This window comes from Anolis sagrei, chromosome 4, assembly GCF_037176765.1.
Source record: "Anolis sagrei isolate rAnoSag1 chromosome 4, rAnoSag1.mat, whole genome shotgun sequence".
NCBI lineage: Eukaryota > Metazoa > Chordata > Lepidosauria > Squamata > Dactyloidae > Anolis > Anolis sagrei.
This window is the reverse complement of record NC_090024.1, coordinates 20,166,087-20,188,860: the sequence shown is the minus strand read 5'-3', so window position 1 is coordinate 20,188,860 and position 22,774 is coordinate 20,166,087. Positions and strand designations below refer to the sequence as shown.

Sequence of the window (22,774 nt, the reverse complement as noted above, 5' to 3'; positions counted from 1 at the left end):
CAATACCTCCTGAAATCACTGCTTCCATACAAGCATTGAAGTTATAGAAGTCCTCTCTAATATATCCTATTGCAACACAGGCTGGATCTACATTGTCACATCATCCAGTTTCAGAATGCAGATTAACTGCATTGAACTGGATTACATAGTATTGTAGACTCATACAATTCAATTCAATGCAGTTAATCTGCATTCTGAAACTGGATTATATGGCAGTGTAGACCCAGCCATAATTGAAGGCATAAAACTAATTTTGGGACAAAGGACAGAAAACCTCTTCCTCCTTCAACTCTTTCTGTTGTGTTCTGGTATCTTCAGCTTGAGTGTGCCTTACGTTAATGACACAGCTAGTTGTGCTCTTTATAGCCCTTTCTCCACATTCAGTTTGGTCCCGTGAATTGATTATTTTGGAGTGCAGGTATGCCAAAGGGTTTTACTCCCCTCCCTGCTTCATGAATATCCCTGTTTAACCTTCATATTTGGAACCATTAGTGGTATAACTCTTCACGCTTTCACAAATTGAGAAGTAACAAAATCACCAGAGACTGTTGTACTGCTTGTCAAGGGAGAAGCGGGATTCTGTGATGCATCTATCCAGGGCGCTCTTCCCACATAAACATGTCATTTCGTTCTGTAAATGAACTTTCAATCACTGGAAAAGAAAACACCCTGGGAGATAGCACTCAGCAAACTGGGAATCAGTGCCTTTGATCAGCAATTTGCTTATTTGCACCCTGCAGTCTCTGCTGTGGGTGGATTAGATATTAATGGTATATTATGGGCAACAACTCCATACGGATACTGCCAACCTATTAAGCTGTCATCTGTTTTAAGCACTGACTCAGCCAGAGGGAAAATGTCTTCAGTTCTTGCTATGAACAATGGGAAAGAATCCACAGCTAAAGCAATGCTGTGTCCTAATTTACGGAAAACAGAAAATAAATAGGAAGGGAGACCAGAGGTTTTGAAATTGCCCCTTGAGCATTAAGATCCAGACACTGAGCAGGCCATCGGATCATAATCTCCCCATTATGTTGTGCTATAGTGTATTATGTTTCTGTCTGGATTATAAAGTCAGTTCAAAATCTGCATGTATACAGTAGTCCTTCCACATTCACAGTGGTTAGGGTTGTTATTGAAATATCAGGACCCCAAAGTGAACCCCAACATTCATGTTCCCATAAGTGCCAGTAATGAAGTGCACAGTGACTTTTCCCCTGTTTCAGATAACTTCTCAGTGAACTCACCACAAGTTGCACCAGTACTAAATATGCAACCTACACCACAGGATATGTTATGAACAACATTAATCCAGTCACAATGTCTTGGGAGACACATAATGGGCATTGGAAGACCCACAGGGTTATTTCCAGATATTTGTTGTTTGTTGTTCATTCGTTCAGTCGTCTCCAACTCTTCGTGACCTCATGGACCAGCCCATGCCAGAGCTCCCTGTTGGCCGTCACCACCCCCAGCTCCTTCAAGGTCAGTCCAGTCACTTCAAAGATGCCATCCATCCATCTTGCCCTTGGTCGGCCCCTCTTCCTTTTGCCTTCCACTTTCCCTAGCATAATTGACTTCTCTAGGCTTTGCTGTCTCCTCATGATGTGGCCAAAGTTCTTCAACTTTGTCTCTAGTATCCTTCCCTCCAGTGAGCAGTCGGGCTTTATTTCCTGGAGGATGGACTGGTTGGATCTTCTCGCAGTCCAAGGCACTCTCAGAACTTTCCTCCAACACCACAGCTCAAAAGCATCGATCTTCCTTCACTCAGCCTTCCCTCAGATATTATCTTAGCTTATTCCTTGGAACATTTTCTCATCCCAGTTGCCAAATCGGACCCTTTCCCTGAGAATGCCATTGAAAATGTGCCAACATCCTCAGCACCCATTGTATGATCGGTGAAATCCCATTACCCTGTTCTAGCCAGGCAGGAACAGGGCCATCAAATCTCAGTCAGATTCCTTTCTTCCAGAACCCCTTTCCTGGGAGAATTAGACTTCAATTTCAGCAAATGACAGTTTAGTAAATTTCCTGCCATGACTGGAGTCAATCAGCAGCAACAAATGAGTGGATCCTATCTGGCACTGACTTAGCTGGAATGGCAAAGTCTTTGTTTCAAATTGCTGTCAAAGTACTATAAGTAAATCTGTGTGTTCACAGTTGTGCTTATATCAGTCTTTGGAGTGCAGACCCTTATGTCATCTTCTTTTGACCAAAGGAGAGTTTTGCCTTCATCCGTCTGTGTCCTATTTCATCCTTTGGAAGCTTGACATGCCAGGCTCTGAACCCATGGTTCTTATGGTAGCTGAAATCACTTGACAGGGTCACAAATATAAATGAAAATGACAAAGCCATTTTTTAACCTGAAAGAACACTTCTCTAGGAATGTCTAGGTCCTCCAGCACAATTCTGTGGACAATTTCTGGTGAAAATTGGCTATAATATATGTCCTTGAGGACCTATAAATGCCTAGGGAGAATGTAGTTGTTCAGTTGTGTATAGTTCAGCAATGGCAGCAAGTACAACAATCAGATCTGCAAATCTTAACCCACATATGTCATAGGATCAAAAGTCTCATCAAATCACGCAGTTCCCTCTATTTCAACATCCTGTGTTTTCAGTCAGATGTCTGTTGGAAGTCCATAGGCAGGACAGAATGCAGCAGGGCACTCTCATTGCCATTTTCTGATATTCATTTCAGGGGAATATAGGCATACATCAGTTAGCAAAGCCTCTGACAAAATGGTTCATTTTTGCAATGGCTTTTTATTACTTCTCAACTCCTCTTTCCTCCTTGTCCTCTCTCTAGTGTTGAGGTTTTCAGCAGAATCAGGATGGTGAAGGAGGGCTAGAGAAATGCAGCCTTTCACTACTGAGTTGCAGTTATTTGTTTACAGCTCCTTCCAGAATCTTTTGGTGGGCAGAAAAGAGGAAAGCAGCAAACATTCCTCACCAGCTTTTCCCAACCCATGTCAAAAACATTAAATATATCAGTTTGTCTACTGAAATGGAAATAAGAAAAATTTGGAGGCTACTGAGAGAGAAATCATGCTTTTTGGCAGAAGCTTTCAAGCTTTCAACTGTGTTTTTGAATAGATATCAAGGATCCCAGCACCCAAACACCTTTCTTTGTTGTGAGGTGATGGTCCCATCTCCCTTCTTTTTGGTAATTACTACCATCACAAAATTGGTTAGCACTGTTCCACAGTTCTGCGATCCATCCTTTAGACATTGCTAAACAGAGTACTTCTCAGATCTCTGAATGTTTGGCGATCACTAACAGTTTGTGAATGGCTAAATGGGGTGATAGTAAGATGTGTTAGTTTGGAATAGAACATATAAATTAGACATTTTTCATTGCAAAATAGAATATTTGAAAGCGGGGAGGATATTTAATTAAATTCCATCTCTAGGAAAACGGTTACATCTTTTATCTTTTGAACTGGATCAGAGCAGATTATTGCTTGGTTTGCATTGAAACCAAGCTACTTTCAACCAAACTACAATCAGCAGTCATTTTATTGCTGGGAGAAAGGCCAGATACAATTAAATAACATCTGGGAGATTGGACTTATCTGAAATGATCTAGGAATGCTAATATAAGATCTGGGCGTGATTTAGCAAAAAACGGTGAAAATGTGCCAATGAAATCTAAATTAAAACCATGTTCTTATGCAGAATACAATGATAGAGGTATCTGAATTAGTTTAACCCCAGTTTAATCACATTCCTTTATTCCTGAATTAATTACAGGGGAGATATCAGCATGAATACAAAAGGATATGAAACTTTATACGTGTACAGCAGCAATCTATTTTAATAGCAGCTTCATAGACCAAGATCCTGGCGGAGGGTAAAGCTATGAGCAATTGTCATGAGCAGCTGGGAGAAGCCACCAGAAAAAAATAAGTCTAAAACTCCACCAGCAGAGTTATGAAAAAGAGGTCTCGTCAAGCATTTAGTATTATCTGGAGGTGGGGTGAAGTGGGGTGGGTGGGTGAATTGTTGCATAAAGAGGTAGTGCATACCTTCTTGAGTAGCATCCCAAGAAGACGCTGGTGTAAACTGGGGTTTTAACCATCATAAGTAATCTAGGATCACTGCCTTGTTGCGGCGCTGGAGTTGAGTACTTCAGTGATGCCACGAGCGAAACCATTAAGGGACAATCAAGATGGGACAGTCATGGCAGAGAGGTCAGACCAAACGCGATCCCCGGGGAAGGTAATGGCAGCCCACCCCAGTATTCTTGCCAAGAAAACGAAATGAATCAGTACAACCAGAGATGTCAGTATGCCATCAGAAGATGGGACTTCCAGGTCAGAAGATGGCCAAAATGCTACTGGGGAGGAGCAGAGGATAAGTTCAACTAGCCCCAGATGTGATGACGCAGCTAGCTCAAAGCTGACTGGCTTGAACCTGAAGGAGCTGGGGTGGTGACGGCCGACAGGGAGCTCTGGCATGTGCTTGTCCATGAGGTCATGAAGAGTTGGAAATGACTGAACGAATAAACAACAGCAAATTAATCTAGATGTTTCCATCTATAAGTTCCAATCCAAATGCAGTACAGTAATATCTTCATAACTGTGTAACCCATCTGTATCTGAGCTAGGAATTTGCTAGGTCCTCTAGGTCATTCTGTAGTATGATTACTCCAGATATTCCCATAGAGTTCTTTTCAGAATATCTAGGTCCTCCAATGCAAGTATGTGTAAGGGTTCTTTGCTCCAACTGTGTGGCTATGGGTTTAGTCTTCTCTTGAAAGAATACACAAAGACACACAGAGGCTGAAGATACCATACATCTTTATTGGTCAGAATACAAGAGTCTAGCACTATTGCCCACCTATATATGGCCATAGCTACAATGTCAACAAGCAACCCAAACCTCTGGTACCTGCCCTTTCCCATATACCAGAGCCCACCTTTTCACACCTCAGGACAATTGACTTTTATGGCCGATGCACATGTCCTTGAAGCATCCTATCCTCCCTTTCAGCCATTGGCCATGTGCTCTATGTCAGTACTGGGGACCTGATAATTGCATGGTATAAGTGACCATGACAGTATGCTTGGACTGAAAGTAAGGTAAATTAATGGTGCTTGGTTGTATCCGTGGTTTCAAGTAACCATGATCCAGCTGGGCATGTACATGGCAACATTCTGCCCCAGATATTCTTGTTTCAATGGTTATTAATGTATTTTATTGATTTATTTTGCAGGAAAGGGTTGTTTGCTGGGATAAAGTTAAAGAAGAAGAAGAAAGCAGACAAGGGGTTAACGATTGCAAACAAAGGAGCAGTGGGTAAGTCCTGCAAAATCAATATTATAGAGGGTGAGAATGAGGCTGAGCTGTCGTCATCCCTGTTGTCACAGGGCAGTTGTTACTGTGAGCCTCAGGCAAGAGATAAAGTGAGGGAGATAAAATGTCACATTTGTCCTCATGCTATACAAACCCCTAATATGGTGCTTTCAAAAGAATAATAGGACTTAAAGAGATCACAAGGGCCATCCAGTCCAATCTTCTGCCCAATCATAACAATAGTAGGGGGAAATGGTTAACTAGTCCCATTTTCTTTGGCATCCTCTACATGTTGTTGTTCATTCGTTCAGTCATCTCCGACTCTTCGTGACCTCATGGACCAGCCCACGCCAGAGCTCCCTGTCGGCCGTCACCACCCACAGCTCCTTCAGGGTCAGTCCAGTCACTTCAAGGATGCCATCCATCCATCTTGCCCTTGGTCGGCCCCTCTTCCTTTTACCTTCTACTTTCCCCAGCATAATTGTCTTCTCCAGGCTTTCCTCATGATGCGGCCAAAGTACTTCAACTTTGTCTCTAGTATCCTTCCCTCCAGTGAGCAGCCGGGCTTTATTTCCTGGAGGATGGACTGGTTGGATCTTCTCGCAGTCCAAGGCACTCTCAAAACTTTCCTCCAACACCACAGTTCAAAAGCATCGATCTTCCTTCGCTCAGCCTTCCCTAAGGTCCAGCTCTCACATCCGTAGGTGACTACAGGGAATACCATGGCTTTGACTAGGCGGATCTTTGTTGCCAGTGTGATGTCTCTACTCTTTACTATTTTATCGAGACTGAACATTGCTCTCCTCCCAAGAAGTAAGCGTCTTCTGATTTCCTGGCCACAGTCTGCATCTGCAGTCATCTTTGCACCTAGAAATGCAAAGTCTGTCACGGCCTCCACATTTTCTCCCTCTATTTTCCAGTTGTCAATCATTCTTGTTGCCATAATCTTGATTTTTTTTACGTTTAGCTGCAACCCAGCTTTTGCGCTTTCTTCTTTCACCTTGATTAGAAGGCTCCTCAGCTCCTCCTCGCTTTCGGCAATGCATGGACAGGAGACTATCCTCTACATAGAAAAGGCAATTTTCTGTATCTCTCCTCTATAAAGTTTCTAAAAGCAGTTTGGAATCCGGATTTCACGAGATATGAAACTTTGTGGCACGTCTCTACAACTATAGGAATTATCCTTTTACCAAAGTTGCCTTCCAAACTGCCAAGTTAGTTAGATAGATAGATAAATGAATTTTGGGGAAACATTATTTCAATTTGTGAGGATGTTTGGGCTTTTGTGATACTTCAAAGCTCAGGGCTACACACTGCCAATAGTCTGCACTTTGCTGACCCTGTTCGTGGAGGTTGGTGGTAAAAGCATCGACGGGGACTGAGGCTAGCACTCTCCTTGTTTGATGCTTATAATTGAATTTCATTACACTATTCCAAAGACAGCCCACAAATATTGTGAAGGGGGACATCATTTTCAAATGTAGGTTGAATAACCCTTATGCAAAATGTTTGGAACCAGAAATGTTATGGATTTTGAGTTCTTTTGAATTTTTGAATACTTGCACAGTATTTGCATTTATAGACATAATGAGATATCTTGGAGATGGGACCCAAGTCTAAACATAAAATTCATTTATTTTCCATGTGCACCTTATAAACACAGCCTGAAGATTCTTTTATGTAATATTCTAAAATAATGTTGTGCATGAAAAGGTTATGTACATTAGACAGCTAGAAAGCAAAGGTGTCACTATCTCAGCCACCTATGAGGGCAGTTTGGGATTTTGCAGTATATTAGATCTCAGAATTCCAGATAAGAGATGCTCAAACTATTTGCATTGGTGTGTACATGTCCATAACTTATCTTTGGCTTAAGACATTTTGCTGTCTTAGGCACTTTCCAGCCCAAGTACAGAAATGCTTGGATTGGAAGTTGAAATGCACTTCAGTGATGTAAATGATTAAAATTCCTGTAAATCTATCAGAATAGAAAAGTATTTTCTGGTCAATAAAAAGACAACATGAAGAGGAGAGAAGGCACTTGATGCAAAAGGGATTCTTTGCTTTAGAAGCAATCTGTATTGATTGCTTTTCCGACAAGCCTTCGACCATGTTTAGACTCTCTAATAATATATATGAGGACCTTTAGATTCCTTATTAGCACTTTATATTTCTGAGATCAAATACTGCTGTTTCATCTGTTTTATTGTTTTTACCAGGGGGTACCATGAATTTATGTTGTTATGTTGTTTATTGTTTACTCGTATGTTTTGTTTTGCACTTGTATTTTGCATGTAACACCTTGAGTGTTTTGTGAGGAACCCTGAGTCCTTCTGAGAGATGGTGGCAGGATAGAAATAAAATATCATCATCATCATTCTTCCTTCCCTCTATCCTTCCTTCCTTTTTTTGTCTTTTCTTCAGGTGAACATGATGACACAGATAGTCTCCACCAAGAAGTTCTTCCTGGTCAAGATGGAGAAGAAGGAGAAACGATGTATGATGACGCAGCTTCCACCAGTAGCTTCGGCACCACTGGCATTTGGAGTAAGAGGTATTGTGTTAAAGGATCACAAAGTGGTGCATAGTTCCTTCTCTTCTTCTTGACACAGCCAAAGACAAGAAGCCCATATGCTGGAGAAAGCTTCTCTCTTGATCCTTATGCTCATCTGTAATAGAGTAAGATATACCTTGCTCCATTCTCAAAATATTGCCATCAGAAAACAAGTATAGAACTGGAGAGAGTGATGACAGGAGACAAGCCAGGAATAGACCTTGCCAACAAGATTGCCATCATGGATAGATGGATATAACTGCCAGATATTGTTGTAAACACTTCTAGAGAAAAAGAGAAATTATTTTGCTTTTCTTTCCACTTTTCTCTATAGAAAGACAGCTGCTTATTGCAGTGGAAATTGGCTCTGTTTTCACAAATTACTTTACTGAAACTGGAAAGTAAACATGTGATGATAGTTGTCATATGCTGGAGTCACAGCACTAAAAAGTGGAGTTAGAAATGTGTCTGGATAGCAAGCAAGCAGATAGATAAAATTCCTAGCATTCTTTTTTTAGATTGCTGCCACTCCAAAAGGAGAACTTACATGTGATATTTTATATTGGAAAGTAGGGAGGGCTGTGCTGTTGATATTTGAGTCTGAAACAAGCCTTGAACTGGCTGTCAGAGGAATGCTTGACCAAGAATCAGTTCTATCCAATTCTAGAAACTCAAAGGGTTAGGCAATTGAAAAAAAGAAATCTCTTGCAAATGTTAGTTAAAATTATGTATTATTACTATTATTTGTCTGCCTGTATATGCTGCTTTTCTTCCACACTGGACCACACTTGGTTAATAATAATAATAATAATAATAATAATAATTCCAATGCTTGAAAACATAAGACAGGCCTGTAATTCTTATACATAATGGCTAAGTGATTACTTATAAAATGTATGAAGAAGTTACTTTTTAGACTATATCTCTTAGCCAACATGGCATAGCATATAACTGGCTACCCAGATGATGATGATGATGATGATAATAATAATAATAATAATCATCATCATCATCATCATCTTTATTTATTTTTATCCCACCACCATCTCCCCAAAGGCACCCAGGGCGGCTCACAAAAGCACTTCAAGTTACATACACAACAACAATACATAAGCATACAAAACAGCAACATAACTGTTAAAACAACAGCCACATATAAAACCCCATCTGATAAAACTGTACATCTCATAAAATGCAGATATAAGAGATTACTATGTTCTTGTCCATGTTTTGAGTCTTAATATTTATACAGCACTTGCAATACATTGTGGTGAGTGTTCTCACAAAAAATCCTTCATGGTAGGTCAATATTTTCCCATTTAACAAATGAGAAACTGACAATGATAGAATATTATTTATTCACTCTGACTCACCTAAAATTGGATTCGAGATTGAGTTCAATTCTTTCTTCCATACATAGGATCACAGCAAATAGGAATGTACATCGGAAAATAGCAAAATTTGTTTGGCAAACATTGGACTTTTCACACACAAACCATACATTTATGTGCCGTGAAGCTTTGCTCCAAGCCTAAAGACTTGGAACACATCTAGTTATCATATTTGTTCCATTAGTACATCCAATTAAGTATAATCTAGTTATTGTCGAAGGCTTTCATGGCCGGAATCACTGGGTTGTAGGTTTTTCCGGGCTATATGGCCATGTTCTGGAGGCATTTTCTCCTGACATTTCACCTGCATCTATGGCAAGCATCCTCAGAGGTAGTGAATTAGGGTTACCTCTGAAAATGCTTGCCATAGATGCAGGTGAAACATCATGAGAAAATGCCTCCAGAACATGGCCATATAGCCCAGAAAAACCTACAACAACCCTATAATCTAGTTTTTCTTAAGGGTTGATTTTTAAGTATGTAGGAAAAAGTCCTAAACTTAGTTATCTGAGGGTCCTTCTAAACAGCATCTAAAATGCGGAAGTTACCAGATTAAAAAGATGGGTGGCTACATGGCACTAGCACTGAATCTGTGCTCATTTGCATTAACAGAGGAAAAAATGTGGTAAAAGGTCCTCTTATATCCTTATTTTGACCGGAAAATGAACATCCCTGGTCTGTAGAGTTGTAGTCCAGTGCTTGAACCATTGCACCATGCTGGCTCCCCATTTATTTCTACCATCAATCTTTGGAGTTTTTTCTAGACTGTATTATTTTCCTGGATGTCTTTTAGCTGTAAATGAAATTGGTGTCAGTAGTGAGAAAACATGCTAAGCTAAATGTCAGTACGGTCATTAAAGATGAAAGAGTACAATGTTCTAAAAGCTGATGCATCATGTCCTTCTGTTTTGAAATGGAAACAGAGCAAAGGTGGCATCGAAGATCCACGAAGGAGAGGTGAAAACCCAGAATTACCAGGTAAAGTACAGTATCGTGGCTGTCACTTTTAACAAATGACCCAAACTTTTCTCAGTACTCTTTTAGTTATGTTAAGAAGTTACATGCAAATGCATTTTTGCCCACACAGATTGCTATAACAATCATTGAGGCTCGGCAGCTTGTAGGCGAGAATATAGATCCCGTGGTGATCATAGAAATTGGGGATGAAAAGAAGCAGACGACAGTCAAGGAAGGGACCAACTCACCATTTTACAATGAAGTAAGTCAACTGCACTTATTAGGCTCAACTGCGCTTATTGGGCAACACTTTTATGCCCCTATTGAATTTGAAAGCTGGTTTTCGTTTATGTGCTTAAGAAAAAATAAATTGCTATGTTGAAATGTGTCCTCTCAAGGATTCAATTCCTGAGTTATCTCAAGTTGCATCTACACTGCAGAATTACTCCAGTTTGACATAATTTTAACTTCCATAACTCAATGCTATGGAATCAAGAGAGTTGTAGTTTTACAAAGTTTTTGGGCTTCTCTGCCAAAGAGTACCTTGATTGATTAAACTACAAATCCCAGGATTCCATAGCATTGAGCCATGATAGTTAAAGTGGTGTCAAGCAGCATTAATTCTACCATGTTGATGCACCTTTAGTGGTGGCTTCAAGGCAGTTGAGTGCCTTCTGAAGGAGGCTGGGCGACCCCTTCTCTGCTCTCCCTTCATTGACAGATATTTAAGTAACTATTTGGTGATTAATTGGTTGTGGCTTTCCATTAGGGTTCAGCCTGGGTTATTTTGCCAAAGTAGACAAGCCCCTGGTTATAGGAGTTATTTATCCTGTTATTGAAGGCATACAGAAGGATATGGCTATATAAAAGATTTTTCACTCTGCTAATACTTCGCTTAACATTGTTTCTTGTTCTTATAATTTTCCTTCTTTAGTATTTTGTGTTCGACTTCATCGGACCTCAAGTTCATCTATTCGACAAAATTATCAAGATCTCTGTGAGTATTTGCATCCTTATTAACAAGAAATACATTGATTATTCTGGCACAGGAGACACTGGGAAAAACAATAAAAATATTTTTTTATCATGTCAGAAGCAACTTGAGGTAACTGCAAGTCACTTCTGGTGTGAGAGAATTAGCCATCTGCAGAGGCATTGCCCAGGGGATGCCTGAATGTGTTACCATCCTGTGGGAGGCTTCTCTCATGTTCCTGCATGGGAAACTGGGGCTGACAGACAGGAGCTCACCCCATCTTGTGGATGCGAACAGCTGACCTTCAGGTCAGCAGTTCAACCGGCACAAGGGTTTAACCTATTGCGCCACCACAATGTAATGGAAGATTGGTACATTGGAAAAGGTTTTTATGTGTTCAAATTTGAGGTGGATACTTTTATATAGATTTGCTCAATCATTTTTAAACATTGCATTTTTCCCTTCTATGTCAACCATAGAAGAAATAAATTATTAGTATCAAACAAACCACACTCATTCACTCAGGCCTCTTCTTCACTGCCTTATAATCCAGATTATCAAAGCAGATAAACCACATAAAATTCTTTGAACTGGATTATATTAGCCTACACAATAATCCAGTTCAAAGCAGATAATCTGTATTTTATATGGCAGTGTAGAAGGGGCCTTAGATAGTTCCTAAAATGTGCCATGTCTCCCTGGAAAGTCACAGGCATACATCATCTACACTGTATAATTAATGCAGTTTGACACCACTTTAATTGTCAATAGCTCAATGCTACAGAATCGTGGAAGTTGTAGTTTTACAGGGTCTTTAGCTTTCTTTACCAAAGAGATTTGATACTTCAATAAACAACAACAGGCCTCACCAAACCACAAGTCCCAGGATTTCATAGTATTGAGCCATGGCAATTAAAGTGATCTCAAATTACATGAAATCTGCAGAGTAGATGTAAGACTGCTTTTGTAGCAGACCCAAGTCTAGATAGCTTAACCCAAGTTAAGGTTATTACATCAATAACATTCAGTGTAGTGGTGATAACCAGACATGGCCCTGCTTCATTCCTTTCAGAATAAAGTACATCAGAAAAATAAAGTGGAAATAATGGGACAAATAGATGTGCTGTGAGAACAAAATGCATCACACCAGGCAATAATCTATCATTTGTTTTGCTGTGGGTGAAATCTTAACCACATTTATGAATAAATAAAGTCAATGGCGAGTCAAAGCTTGAATTTAAATCAACACGAATGTGTGCTGGGTTTATCACTTCGCTATTGTGATCTGCGCTGATTTCATTTCCACAAAGCAACGTTTTGCACAGGAAGCTCAAAGGCAATTGGGGATGATTCTTTTGGATGTACAATGTGTTCTTCTTCAAGAGAGAGAACAGACAGTATTTTGCTTCTGTTAGTGCAACAAATAAACACATTCACTGTTATTTCTTAGTGACAGATAGAGGAGAATCCAAATATTTTCCTTTCAGAGTAGGAGAGCACATTTAATGTTCCCAAAATAGTAAGTATTAGTATTAGATAATAATATTGGATAATAGTATTATCCAATGCAGTCTGCCTCCTGTCCGGATCGACAGCTGTTTCAATATATTGAGATGTTTTGGTGCTAAATTTGTAAATACATAATTTACCGTTACCGTGTATTGAACTACTTTTTCTGTCTATTTGCTGTAAAACATGATGTTTTGGTGCTTGATTTGTAAAATAATGTAATTTGACATTTAATAGGTTTTTCCTTAATCCCTCCTTAATATCTAACATTTTTGCTTATCCAACATTCTGCCGTTTATATTGGATAAGCGAGACTCCACTGTAATAATAATATCCTCAGTTTTGTTTTTGGGGTCAGATTGGTCAGTGATAAATAATTAGTTGCACTGTATTTTCATTTTCATATACAGTACAACTTCCCTGAACACCCCTTAATCTGTTAAGGGAAACACCAATTAAAAATGCAATTAAATAAAAAATCTTTGATCTCTCATCCTCTAACAGGTTATGCATAACAAGCTGATAGGGAGTATATTGATTGGCTCCTTTAAAGTAGATCTGGGGACAGTATACAACCAACCAGGTAAGATAACACATTTTCAGTTTGATCCTTCTGTCTTAAATATTGAATTGTATTCCAAATTGCCACTCTCAGACAACTCACAGGATTTCTGAGCACATGGATTGACATTTTTAAAAAAATCCAGACCTAATTCTGACTTAAGGATTGCCCTTGATGGAACAGTTATTATAGGGATTTTAGTCAGGCCTATTGTCTACATCAGTGGTTCTCAACCTGTGGGTCCCCAGGTATTTTGGCCTACAACTCCCAGAAATCCCAGCCAGTTTACCAGTTGTTGAGATTGATGTAGACCAGAACCACTGGTCTACATCAAGCATGGCCAAGCTAAGGCCCGGGGGTTGGATGCGGCACCCTGGGTGCTTAACTCAGGCCCTCCTCATTTTCCCTGTCCTCTTGGCAGAAGGACACAATGGCCAGCCATGTCCTTATGCCAAAAAAATAAATAAATGAGGAGGGCCTATTTTTAAATGTTTTAATGTGTATTAATTCTATTTTAATGTAAATGTTTATTTCAATTGTATGTAGTTGCCTATATGTAAAGTTGCCTTGAGTCCCCTTTGGAGTTGAGAGGGCAGGGTATAAGTATGGTAAAACAAACAAACAAACAAACAAATTGGGGAGGAAGGCACATAGCAGCTGAGAGCCCTCTGGAGCGCTCTCAGCCACTGTGTGTCTCGCCCTCCTCTCGGCATAAGGATGGTGCAAGTGACTCCATCCTTATGCCGGGAGGACAGCTCGAGGAAGGCATTTAGTGACTGAGAGCCCCCTGGAGCACTCTTGGCAGCTGCTATCTTGCCCTTCTCCCGGCATAATGCCAAGCGGACAGCCTGAGGATTGGGGGAGGAGGATCGGTGCAGTCGCCATGTGCCTCTCCTTCTTAATCTAAGGATGACCTGGCCCTGCCTCCTCCTGGTCCCACCCTCTCTAGAGCCCTCCCCAACCAGTGTGTGCCTGGCTCCCCTTTCTCGTGGCCCGGTCAGGAGGGCCGCAATGCAGTCTCAAGCCAAAAAGGTTTGCCCATGCCTGGTCTACATTGTTAGAAAGTCCAATAAATGTGTGTTCTTTAATGCAATTTCCTTCTCAAAATTCATCCTCTTAGAAAAGCCAACTACTGCTACATATAGTAATGGCAGAAGTGCACATACATGTACCTGCTGCTGAAAATGGCATTTGTCTGCCTGCCCTATCTTGTTCTCTCCCATAATGAGTAGTATAATTTATCCAAAATGATGCTGTTATTGTGCACTTCTCCATTACTGCTCTCCATCATTACCTGCTGAAAATGGTAGTGGAAGCGTATGTTGTCAGGTTTTCTAGAAAGTAAATAAATTAGTTTTAGATCTTACAGAGGTTGATGGGCAAATAGACATTATAAAGGTGAAGAAAGTGCTGTCACAAAAACAACATCTGTATGAATACCATAAATATCCAGGCTGGAGTGAGCTCTGAAACATCCCTAAAGTGTTCAAAATGTAAATGTTGCCATTTACAAAACCGTGACATTTTAATTTGCAAAGTTGAATGGGATCTGCTTCTTCCAACAACTGACAGATTTCCTGATTGCACCATCTTAATTTATTTCTCAAAAGTTTTGCAATTTTGTTCATGTGGCAGGTTGAATAGTTATAGCCAATAACTTGCTGACTACAAATACACCTATCCTACATTGTATAGGGCTTTCAAGAACCCCTCTGTGAGCCGCTTACACTTGTATGTTTTTCCAGGTCATCAGTTTTGTGACAAGTGGGCCCTTCTCACAGACCCTGCTGACATCAGGACAGGAGCCAAGGGATACCTGAAGTGTGATATCAGTGTTGCGGGGAAAGGAGACATAATACAAGCTGGCCAGAAAGCAAGTGATGCAGAAGAAAAGATAGAGACGTATGTTTGCGACTCAATTACTTTCTGTAGGGCTGGTAGTTCCATTCTATGCATAGATGGCAAAGTGAATGGCCACAGAATAACTCATATTTGGTGAGGGACTGTATTGCATGGAGATGGAAACTGAGACAGTAGAGGGACCATCACTTTTGGTAACAGTTCCTATCACATGATGCCATGCAATAAATTTTATCGGTCCCCTATCACCCATGATGAAACCACCATTTATGGACAAAGTGCCTCAATAGACCCAAATCCTGTATGGTCTCAGAACTTATCTTTTACGGAAAGCCTAGGCATTTCTGACCCTAACTCTAAGCCATCCTCTCATTTCTCCTAGCTGTAAAGACATTTTTAATTAGCTAGCACTTTCAGAAAACTACTGTAAAGTTAATTAAACAAAGAGGGAGAAACAACACAGTGAGAAGGCAGAGGTGTACTGCACACCCAAAAGTTTGGTGGCTTCACACTGCCAAGGGCGGCTCAACCCATTACGCAAAGTAAGCATTTTCAGTATAGTTGATTTTGCCCAGGGGCGCTCTTGAGTCGCTCTTGGAGGAAAAGAGACCTTGACATATGCAAGTTATAGTTACTGGGATGTATAGTTCACCTACAATCAAAGAGCATTCTGAACTCCACCAATGATGGAATTGAATCAAATATGTCACACAGAACTCCTACGATGAACAGAAAATATGTATCAGTGATTTGTTTGTGGGGGGGGGGGGGGCAAAATACTGTTTGCGTACCGTTGAAAATTACCTAGGGCTGCCTCTGCACACTGCCCAAGTGTTGCACAATGCCAGTGGCTGTGTGATGATGCCTGTTCTCATAATAGTAAGTAACCACTGTTTTGCATTGTGGGTATGCTGCAGGATTATGGTTTGTGCACAGCAAAGTCCATTATCTTACCCTATACATGCTGGGCATCCTCTGTCTTGAATATTCAAAATCCAAAATATTCCAAATTCCTAAATTGTCCACATGGATGGCTGAGATCATGACATGCTTGCTTTCTGATGCTTCGGTGTGCATGAATTTGGTTTCCTGCACAGAATTATTTAAAATATTGTGCATAAGATCGCACTTAGGGTATGAGATGAAACATAATCAATAATTTATTACAGTCAATGACCAGCATCAAAAAATGTACAAACGTCAGGATAGGCACATATACATTTGGTTATTAAGAAACAATGTCAAAAGCAAAATTGACATTGAATAAAATAGTTAAAATTGTATCAAACATTTAGATGCTAAAATGGCAATAGTAAAAACTGAAGTAAATATTAAAACTTTCTAAGACTGTGACAGCATATTGCGCCGACAAGCTATTGCTGCTGCACAGAAGCTAGCAACTTTAGCAGTAATTTTGGTGTTTTGGTCAGCCAAAAGATAATCAACACAAAACTTTACAGATCTCCCTGGTAAACTTTCTAAAATTGGGTTTATAAAATGTTTATGAAGGTCTCGGTAAAAAGAGCAGTACAACAAAATGTGCTCCACAGTTTCCACTGCCTCCGCCTCACAGGGACATAGGCATTCATTGTATGGTACTTTGTTATATCTTCCCTCCAGTACAGCAGAAGGGAGTACTTTGAATTTAGCCAAAGAGAATGCATTCCTATGTCTTGGTATAATTAGGTTGCCTAAATACTCTGCAGGAAGAAGCGCCCTTCCATTATTTTTGCAGATTAGAAGATGAAACATAAAGGAATTTCATATTTAGATTTGAGTCCTGTCTCCAAGAGATCTCTCTCTTTTTTCATGTCAAGAGCAACTTGAGAAACTGCAAGTTGCTTCTGGTGTGGGAGAATTGGCATTGCCCAGGGGGTGCCCAGATATTTGATGTTTTATCATCCTTGTGGGAGACTTCTCTCATGTCCCCACATGGGGAGCTGGAGCTGATAGAGGGAGTTCAGAAACTGCAAGTTGCTTCTGGTGTGAGAGAATTGGCATTGTCCAGAGGATGTCCAGATGTTTGATGTTTTATCATCCTTGTGGGAGACTTCTCTCATGTCCCCACATGGGGAGCTGGAGCTGACACAGGGAGTTCAGAAACTGCAAGTTGCTTCTGGTGTGAGAGAATTGGCATTGCCCAGAGGATGCCCAGATGTTTGATGTTTTATCATCCTTGTGGGAGACTTCTCTCATGTCCCCACATGGGGAGCTGGAGCTGATAGAGGGAGTTCAGAAACTGCAAGTTGCTTCTGGTGTGAGAGAATTGGCATTGCCCAGAGGATGCCCAGATGTTTGATATTTTATCATCCTTGTGGGAGACTTCTTTCATGTCCCCACATGGGGAACTGGAGCTGACACAGGGAGCTCAGAAACTGCAAGTTGCTTCTGGTATGAGAGAATTGGCATTGCCCAGAGGATGTCGAGATGTTTGATGTTTTATCATCCTTGTGGGAGACTTCTTTCATGTCCCCACATGGGGAACTGGAGCTGACACAGGGAGTTCAGAAACTGCAAGTTGCTTCTGGTGTGAGAGAATTGGCATTGCCCAGAGGATGCCCAGATGTTTGATGTTTTATCATCCTTGTGGGAGACTTCTCTCATGTTCCCACATGGGGAGCTGGAGCTGACACAGGGAGCTCAACCCACTCTCCCCAGATTCAAACTGCAGACCTGTTGGTCAGCAGTCCTGCCGGCACAAGGAGTTCTCATTATATACGTATATTCCAAAATCTGAAATCCAAAACACTTCTGGTTCCAAACAGTTTGGATAAGGGATACTCAACCTGTAATAAAGGGGTAAATCCAGCCTGCTGCATTAACCTTTCTATAGGAAAAAAATGTTGCTATGGAAACAGCCATTTTATTTCTCTAGAAAACCATGAGGGTTATAGTTCAGTACAGAAATGTGAATATACTTCTTCAGATTTCCTGTATCTGACTACATATGAACAAACTAAATGGAGTGCTGTTCATGCAGTGAGCATTTGTATGTATGGCGTTTTAGTCTGATACTTATTGAGATCATAGAGGAGATTGCATTGATTTCAATCACTCTGTGGTAATGATATGAACAGAGAAGAGAGTTCTGATCATTAAAAAAAAAACGACTTCCATGATGACTAACAGTGTGATTGATGTCTTTTCTACCTTGGCCTATAGTCTGCTCAAACGGTTGTTTGAAATCATATCAGAGAATGGTTTTCCTTTATTCTCTAGGAACCTCTTGATACCCAAAGGGTTTCCATCAGAAAGGCCTTGGGCCAGATTTTACGTGAGAATCTACAAAGCCGAGGGGCTTCCCAAAATGAACTCTAGTATCATGGCTAACGTCACCAAAGCATTCATGGGGGACAGTAAGGACCTTGTGGATCCATATGTAGTGGTCATGTTTGCTGGTCTAATGGTAAGTTTTCAATATTATTCAGTTCTCAAAAAAATTAATTAATGTATTTATTTAGTGAACTGTAAACTTCAGTCCACACTTTTCTGATAGAACAGGGTAAGAATCTAACTAGCTGTATTCCAGTGAGTTTTTCTGGAATATTTGGCTTATATCTTAAAATAGAAAATAATTCTTATCTTCTTAAAACTCCGACCCTTCTGGAGGTTGTGATCCATGTTGTTTTTCCACTCCTCATTATAACTTAGTTTCTGTGTTTTCTTCTTCTCTGTTGCTACATGTCCGCAGGGCTTGATAGAGAAGTTCTAAGGCCTTAACCTATGTCACATTTAAGATGTCTCATGGCTGTATCAAAGACTATATATTGTACAAAGTTGCACTTTAGATTGTTTGGGGATTTTATGCTGTTTTATTTAGTATCTAATATATAGATATGTAATTGGATACCAAAGTTGGGACCATCTATTACATAGTACAGCCAGCCCTCTACATTCACTAGGGCTAGGGGCACAACACTCCTGCAAAAATAGGGAAAGTATAATTAAAAAAACGATCATTTTTAGCATGAGAGCATGCTTTTCTAACAATCTCTAGGTCCTCCAGTACAACTGTATGGTCGAAGTGGACCGTAGAATCACCCTGGAGAACATAGAGGTTGCCAGAGCGAACATATCACTGAAATCTGTGTTCAATCAAATTCACAAAAATGAAATGAGCAAATGTAGAGGGCTGGTTGTAGATGTGATTTCTGCATAGCATTGTCAAAGCTGGAAAATGAAAAAAGCTGAGAAGAAGACAATAAACTCATTTGAAATGTAATGCAGGAGAGATCTACAAATATCGTGGACTACCAAAAGGACCACAGCAAATCAAACCTGAACTCACAATCTCTGAGGATGCCTGCCATAGATGTGGGCAAAACATCAGGAGAGAATTCTCCTGGAACATGGCCATACAGCCCAGAAAACTCACAGGAAGCCAAACCTGAACTCTCTCTAAAACAGTGGTTCCCAACCTGTGGTCCATGGACTACCAGTGGTCCACAAGATCGAAAATATGGTCCGCGGACTCACCATGACTGCACCATTGCCTCAAACCCACATGGCAATGAGAGCAAGTGGTTTCACAAAACCCTCTTATAGTGCCAAGGCAACTGGGATGTTGGGAAAAGAGAGGCTGACTGCCCATGAAAGATTACTACTACCATATCAGCTCTAGATTATTAAATAAGGTTTTCTGTGGGCGAACAGATGGTGACTAATGGATGGCATATGTTCTGTATCAGAAATTAGAGTTGATGTGGTCTCTCCAAAGCAATTTTCTGAATAAGCACCCCAAATAACCAAACCAAATCTAAAGTTGACCAAAGTGATTCGTAACCCTTTTGATACTAATGTTGGAGTGTGGTCCCTGGTCAAGTGGTCCCTGGTAAAAAAAAAAGGGTTTGGAACCACTGCAAAAGCTAATATGGCTAAACTAAGACTGTCATATTTTGGACAAAACATGGGACAACTTTGCATTAGAAAAGATAATATTTGGTAATCTGGAAAGTGGTAGGAAAAGAGAAAGACTGGATAGACTGAATCAAGGAACACACAGCCCTGAGTTTGCAGAACCTGGCTATACATATTGATGGCAGATGCCTAGGAAGTCTCTCATTTTGGGGGTCACCATAACTCAAAGCCAACTTGATGGCAATTAACAACCATGATCTGAGACCCTCAACTGTAGCTTGCCTCTGTGTAAATCTGATACTTCATCAATATTCTCCTCAGTTTGTGGGCAATATTAAATAAAATGTGAGAGTTGTGGTGGAATCAAAGCACATATTTGGCTGTTCTTTTTCTTTATCAAAATACAACATACTCTATTTTAGCTAATGTGGTCATTAGCTAAAATGATGATAAGAGAGACACGTAGGAAAAATCAAGGACAATTTTAATGTTAATGAAGCTGTTTTACTCTTTAATAAGAATGGCTAACAAAAAAGCACAGCCATTAGGAGTATCACTAATTATACTAACCTAGATAATTGAATTTTAAATAGATTTTCATTCAGAGGACATGCTTGCCATACAAAATGTTTTGGAAGACAAGACAATCTATCCAGAGTTTTCACCATAATGAGTTCAATATACAGTTAACGCAGGTGATTTCATAATTGAGGTTAAGTACTATAAGGTGTTCGCCACTTTGTTAGGGACTTCTACTCAAATCCCCATGTGAGCAGGACTATTGCTTCAATTCTGCTCTGAGCATAAAAAAGTAATATTTTTGGGACAACAGTAGCCTTAATGGCTAGGATATTTTGAGAGTCATAGTCTATAAAAGGAAAATGTTAAACCATTGTGTATACACACTCTACTGGTTTGTTCCTTCCTTCCTTCCTCTTCACCCTTCTCTTCCAAAGGAGAACAAAGTAACTTAAGTAGAACAAATATATGTAATATATATGGAAGGCTACTCCTCCTTCCATAAATTATGATGATTAATAGTGTTATGACACTAATAGAAGGTTTTGCCAAGGTGGATTACCATTCTTAGTAGAAGTGCTGTTTCTGCTAAGGCATTAATGGTACTGCAGCACTGAGGCAATGTTGACCCAAAAAAGGTTGCAGAAGAAGATTTCTCATGAATCCTCCCCATTGGTTATGCTGTGTTGTTGTTATTGTTACTGTTAATTCAAAGACAACTTTGAATGAGGAACCTCTGAGTCTCTCTGCTCATGTCCTGCAAACTCAGTTATATGGCTTCCTCAGTTGGGTCTTGATTGAGTCTTATTGTTTGCTGCTGTGTGTCTTGAAGTTGTTTCCATCTTGGGTGACTCTAAGCCAGTGGTTCTCAACCTGTAGATCCCCAGGTGTTTTGGCCTACAACTCCCAGAAATCCCAGCCAGTTTACCAGCTGTTTGGATTTCTGGGAGTTGAAGGCCAAAACATCTGGGGACCCACAGTTTGAGAACCACTGCTCTAAAGTGATGCTATTGCAGCATTTTCTTGTCAAGATTTGTCCATTAGGAAGATGTTTTTATTGGGTTTTTTGTTTACTGAATTTTGTTTATGTTAAATGTTTTAACTATTTTTGTGTCATTGTGGGCATGCCATTATGGGCATTGAATTGTGCCATTTTTTAAACCGCCCTGAGTCGCCCTCGGGCTGAGAATGGCGGTATATAAATATAATAAATAATTAAAAAAATGTTCAGTGACTGTTTGGCCTACCTGTAATGTAGTCTTCCACCTTACCAAGTATTGTATTTTCTAGTAAATTCTCATATCTTCTCATGATATGTCCAAAGCATGACAATTTAGTAATATTTGCTTCTAATGAAAGTTTGGGCTTGATTTGCTTTAAGACCCATCACTTGTCTTTAACAGTCCATGGTATCCACAAAACTTGCCTTCAGCATCCTATTTCCAATGAGTTTATTTCCTTCTTACCAGCTTTCTTTACTGCCTAGCCTTCACACACATTCAAAGAAATTGGAAATATTATGCATGGACAATTCCAATATCAGTAATCCACAATATATCTTCAGACAAATTTGCAGTCCAACATTTGAGGAAGGGACTTCAGAGAGGACCCAAAATTTCCCAGCTACCATGCTGAAAATTCTGGCAATTGTAACAAAAAACAAAATCTTCCAGCTATGTTATTTTAGGACAGGCATGGGCAAAGTTCAGCCCTCCAGGTGTTTTGGACTTCAACTCCCATAATTGTGGGAGTTGGAGTCCAAAACACCTGGAGGGCCAAAGTTTGCCCATGCCTATTCTAGGCCAATATAATTTTGCCTGCCTGCCCTACATATGCTTTCTCTTTTAACTCTTCCAGTATGGTGTCTTGTGGATTTCTTCATGCACACAGCAACACTGGATTGTTGCACTCCAGGACAGGAATAGCCCTCTGATTTTAAAACACCACACGTTGAGTAGGGGAAAAAAACCCAGTCCTTTTATTGAAGATAAGTAAAAGCAGAAAAGTAAAAACAAACTTTAAAGGAATAGGTAGATTCAATTAGGGAAGAAGACAAGCAGGAACAAATTAGTCCAAGGTAAGGTTCAACAAAGTCCAAAAACAAAGTCCACTCTTCTCTAACAAAATCCAAAGTAGTATACAATCACCAGAGACCAAGAGTCAAACCATGGAACAAGAAATCCTTAAACATGAATCTTCCAGGCAAAACTTCCATGAGGCAAGAACCAAAACTTAGCAGGATTCTAAAACGATGCTTCATCTGACTATATTTCCCATGCTTGGAACTTTATATC

General features: G+C 40.1%; 1 protein-coding gene across 1 annotated transcript in view; it reads left to right on the top strand.

The window, feature by feature from the left end:
• The first annotated feature begins 4,171 nt into the window (after window positions 1-4,171).
• Window positions 4,172-22,774, top strand: part of FER1L6 (fer-1 like family member 6) — a 124,746-nt gene continuing 106,143 nt past the window's right edge. Inside the window, exons 1-9 of the mRNA XM_067467013.1 lie at window positions 4,172-4,221; window positions 5,219-5,301; window positions 7,723-7,852; window positions 10,167-10,221; window positions 10,331-10,462; window positions 11,135-11,197; window positions 13,187-13,265; window positions 14,990-15,146; window positions 18,324-18,510. Coding sequence (XP_067323114.1) covers window positions 4,172-4,221; window positions 5,219-5,301; window positions 7,723-7,852; window positions 10,167-10,221; window positions 10,331-10,462; window positions 11,135-11,197; window positions 13,187-13,265; window positions 14,990-15,146; window positions 18,324-18,510 — 936 coding nt within the window. The remainder of the gene's footprint in view (window positions 4,222-5,218; window positions 5,302-7,722; window positions 7,853-10,166; window positions 10,222-10,330; window positions 10,463-11,134; window positions 11,198-13,186; window positions 13,266-14,989; window positions 15,147-18,323; window positions 18,511-22,774) is intronic.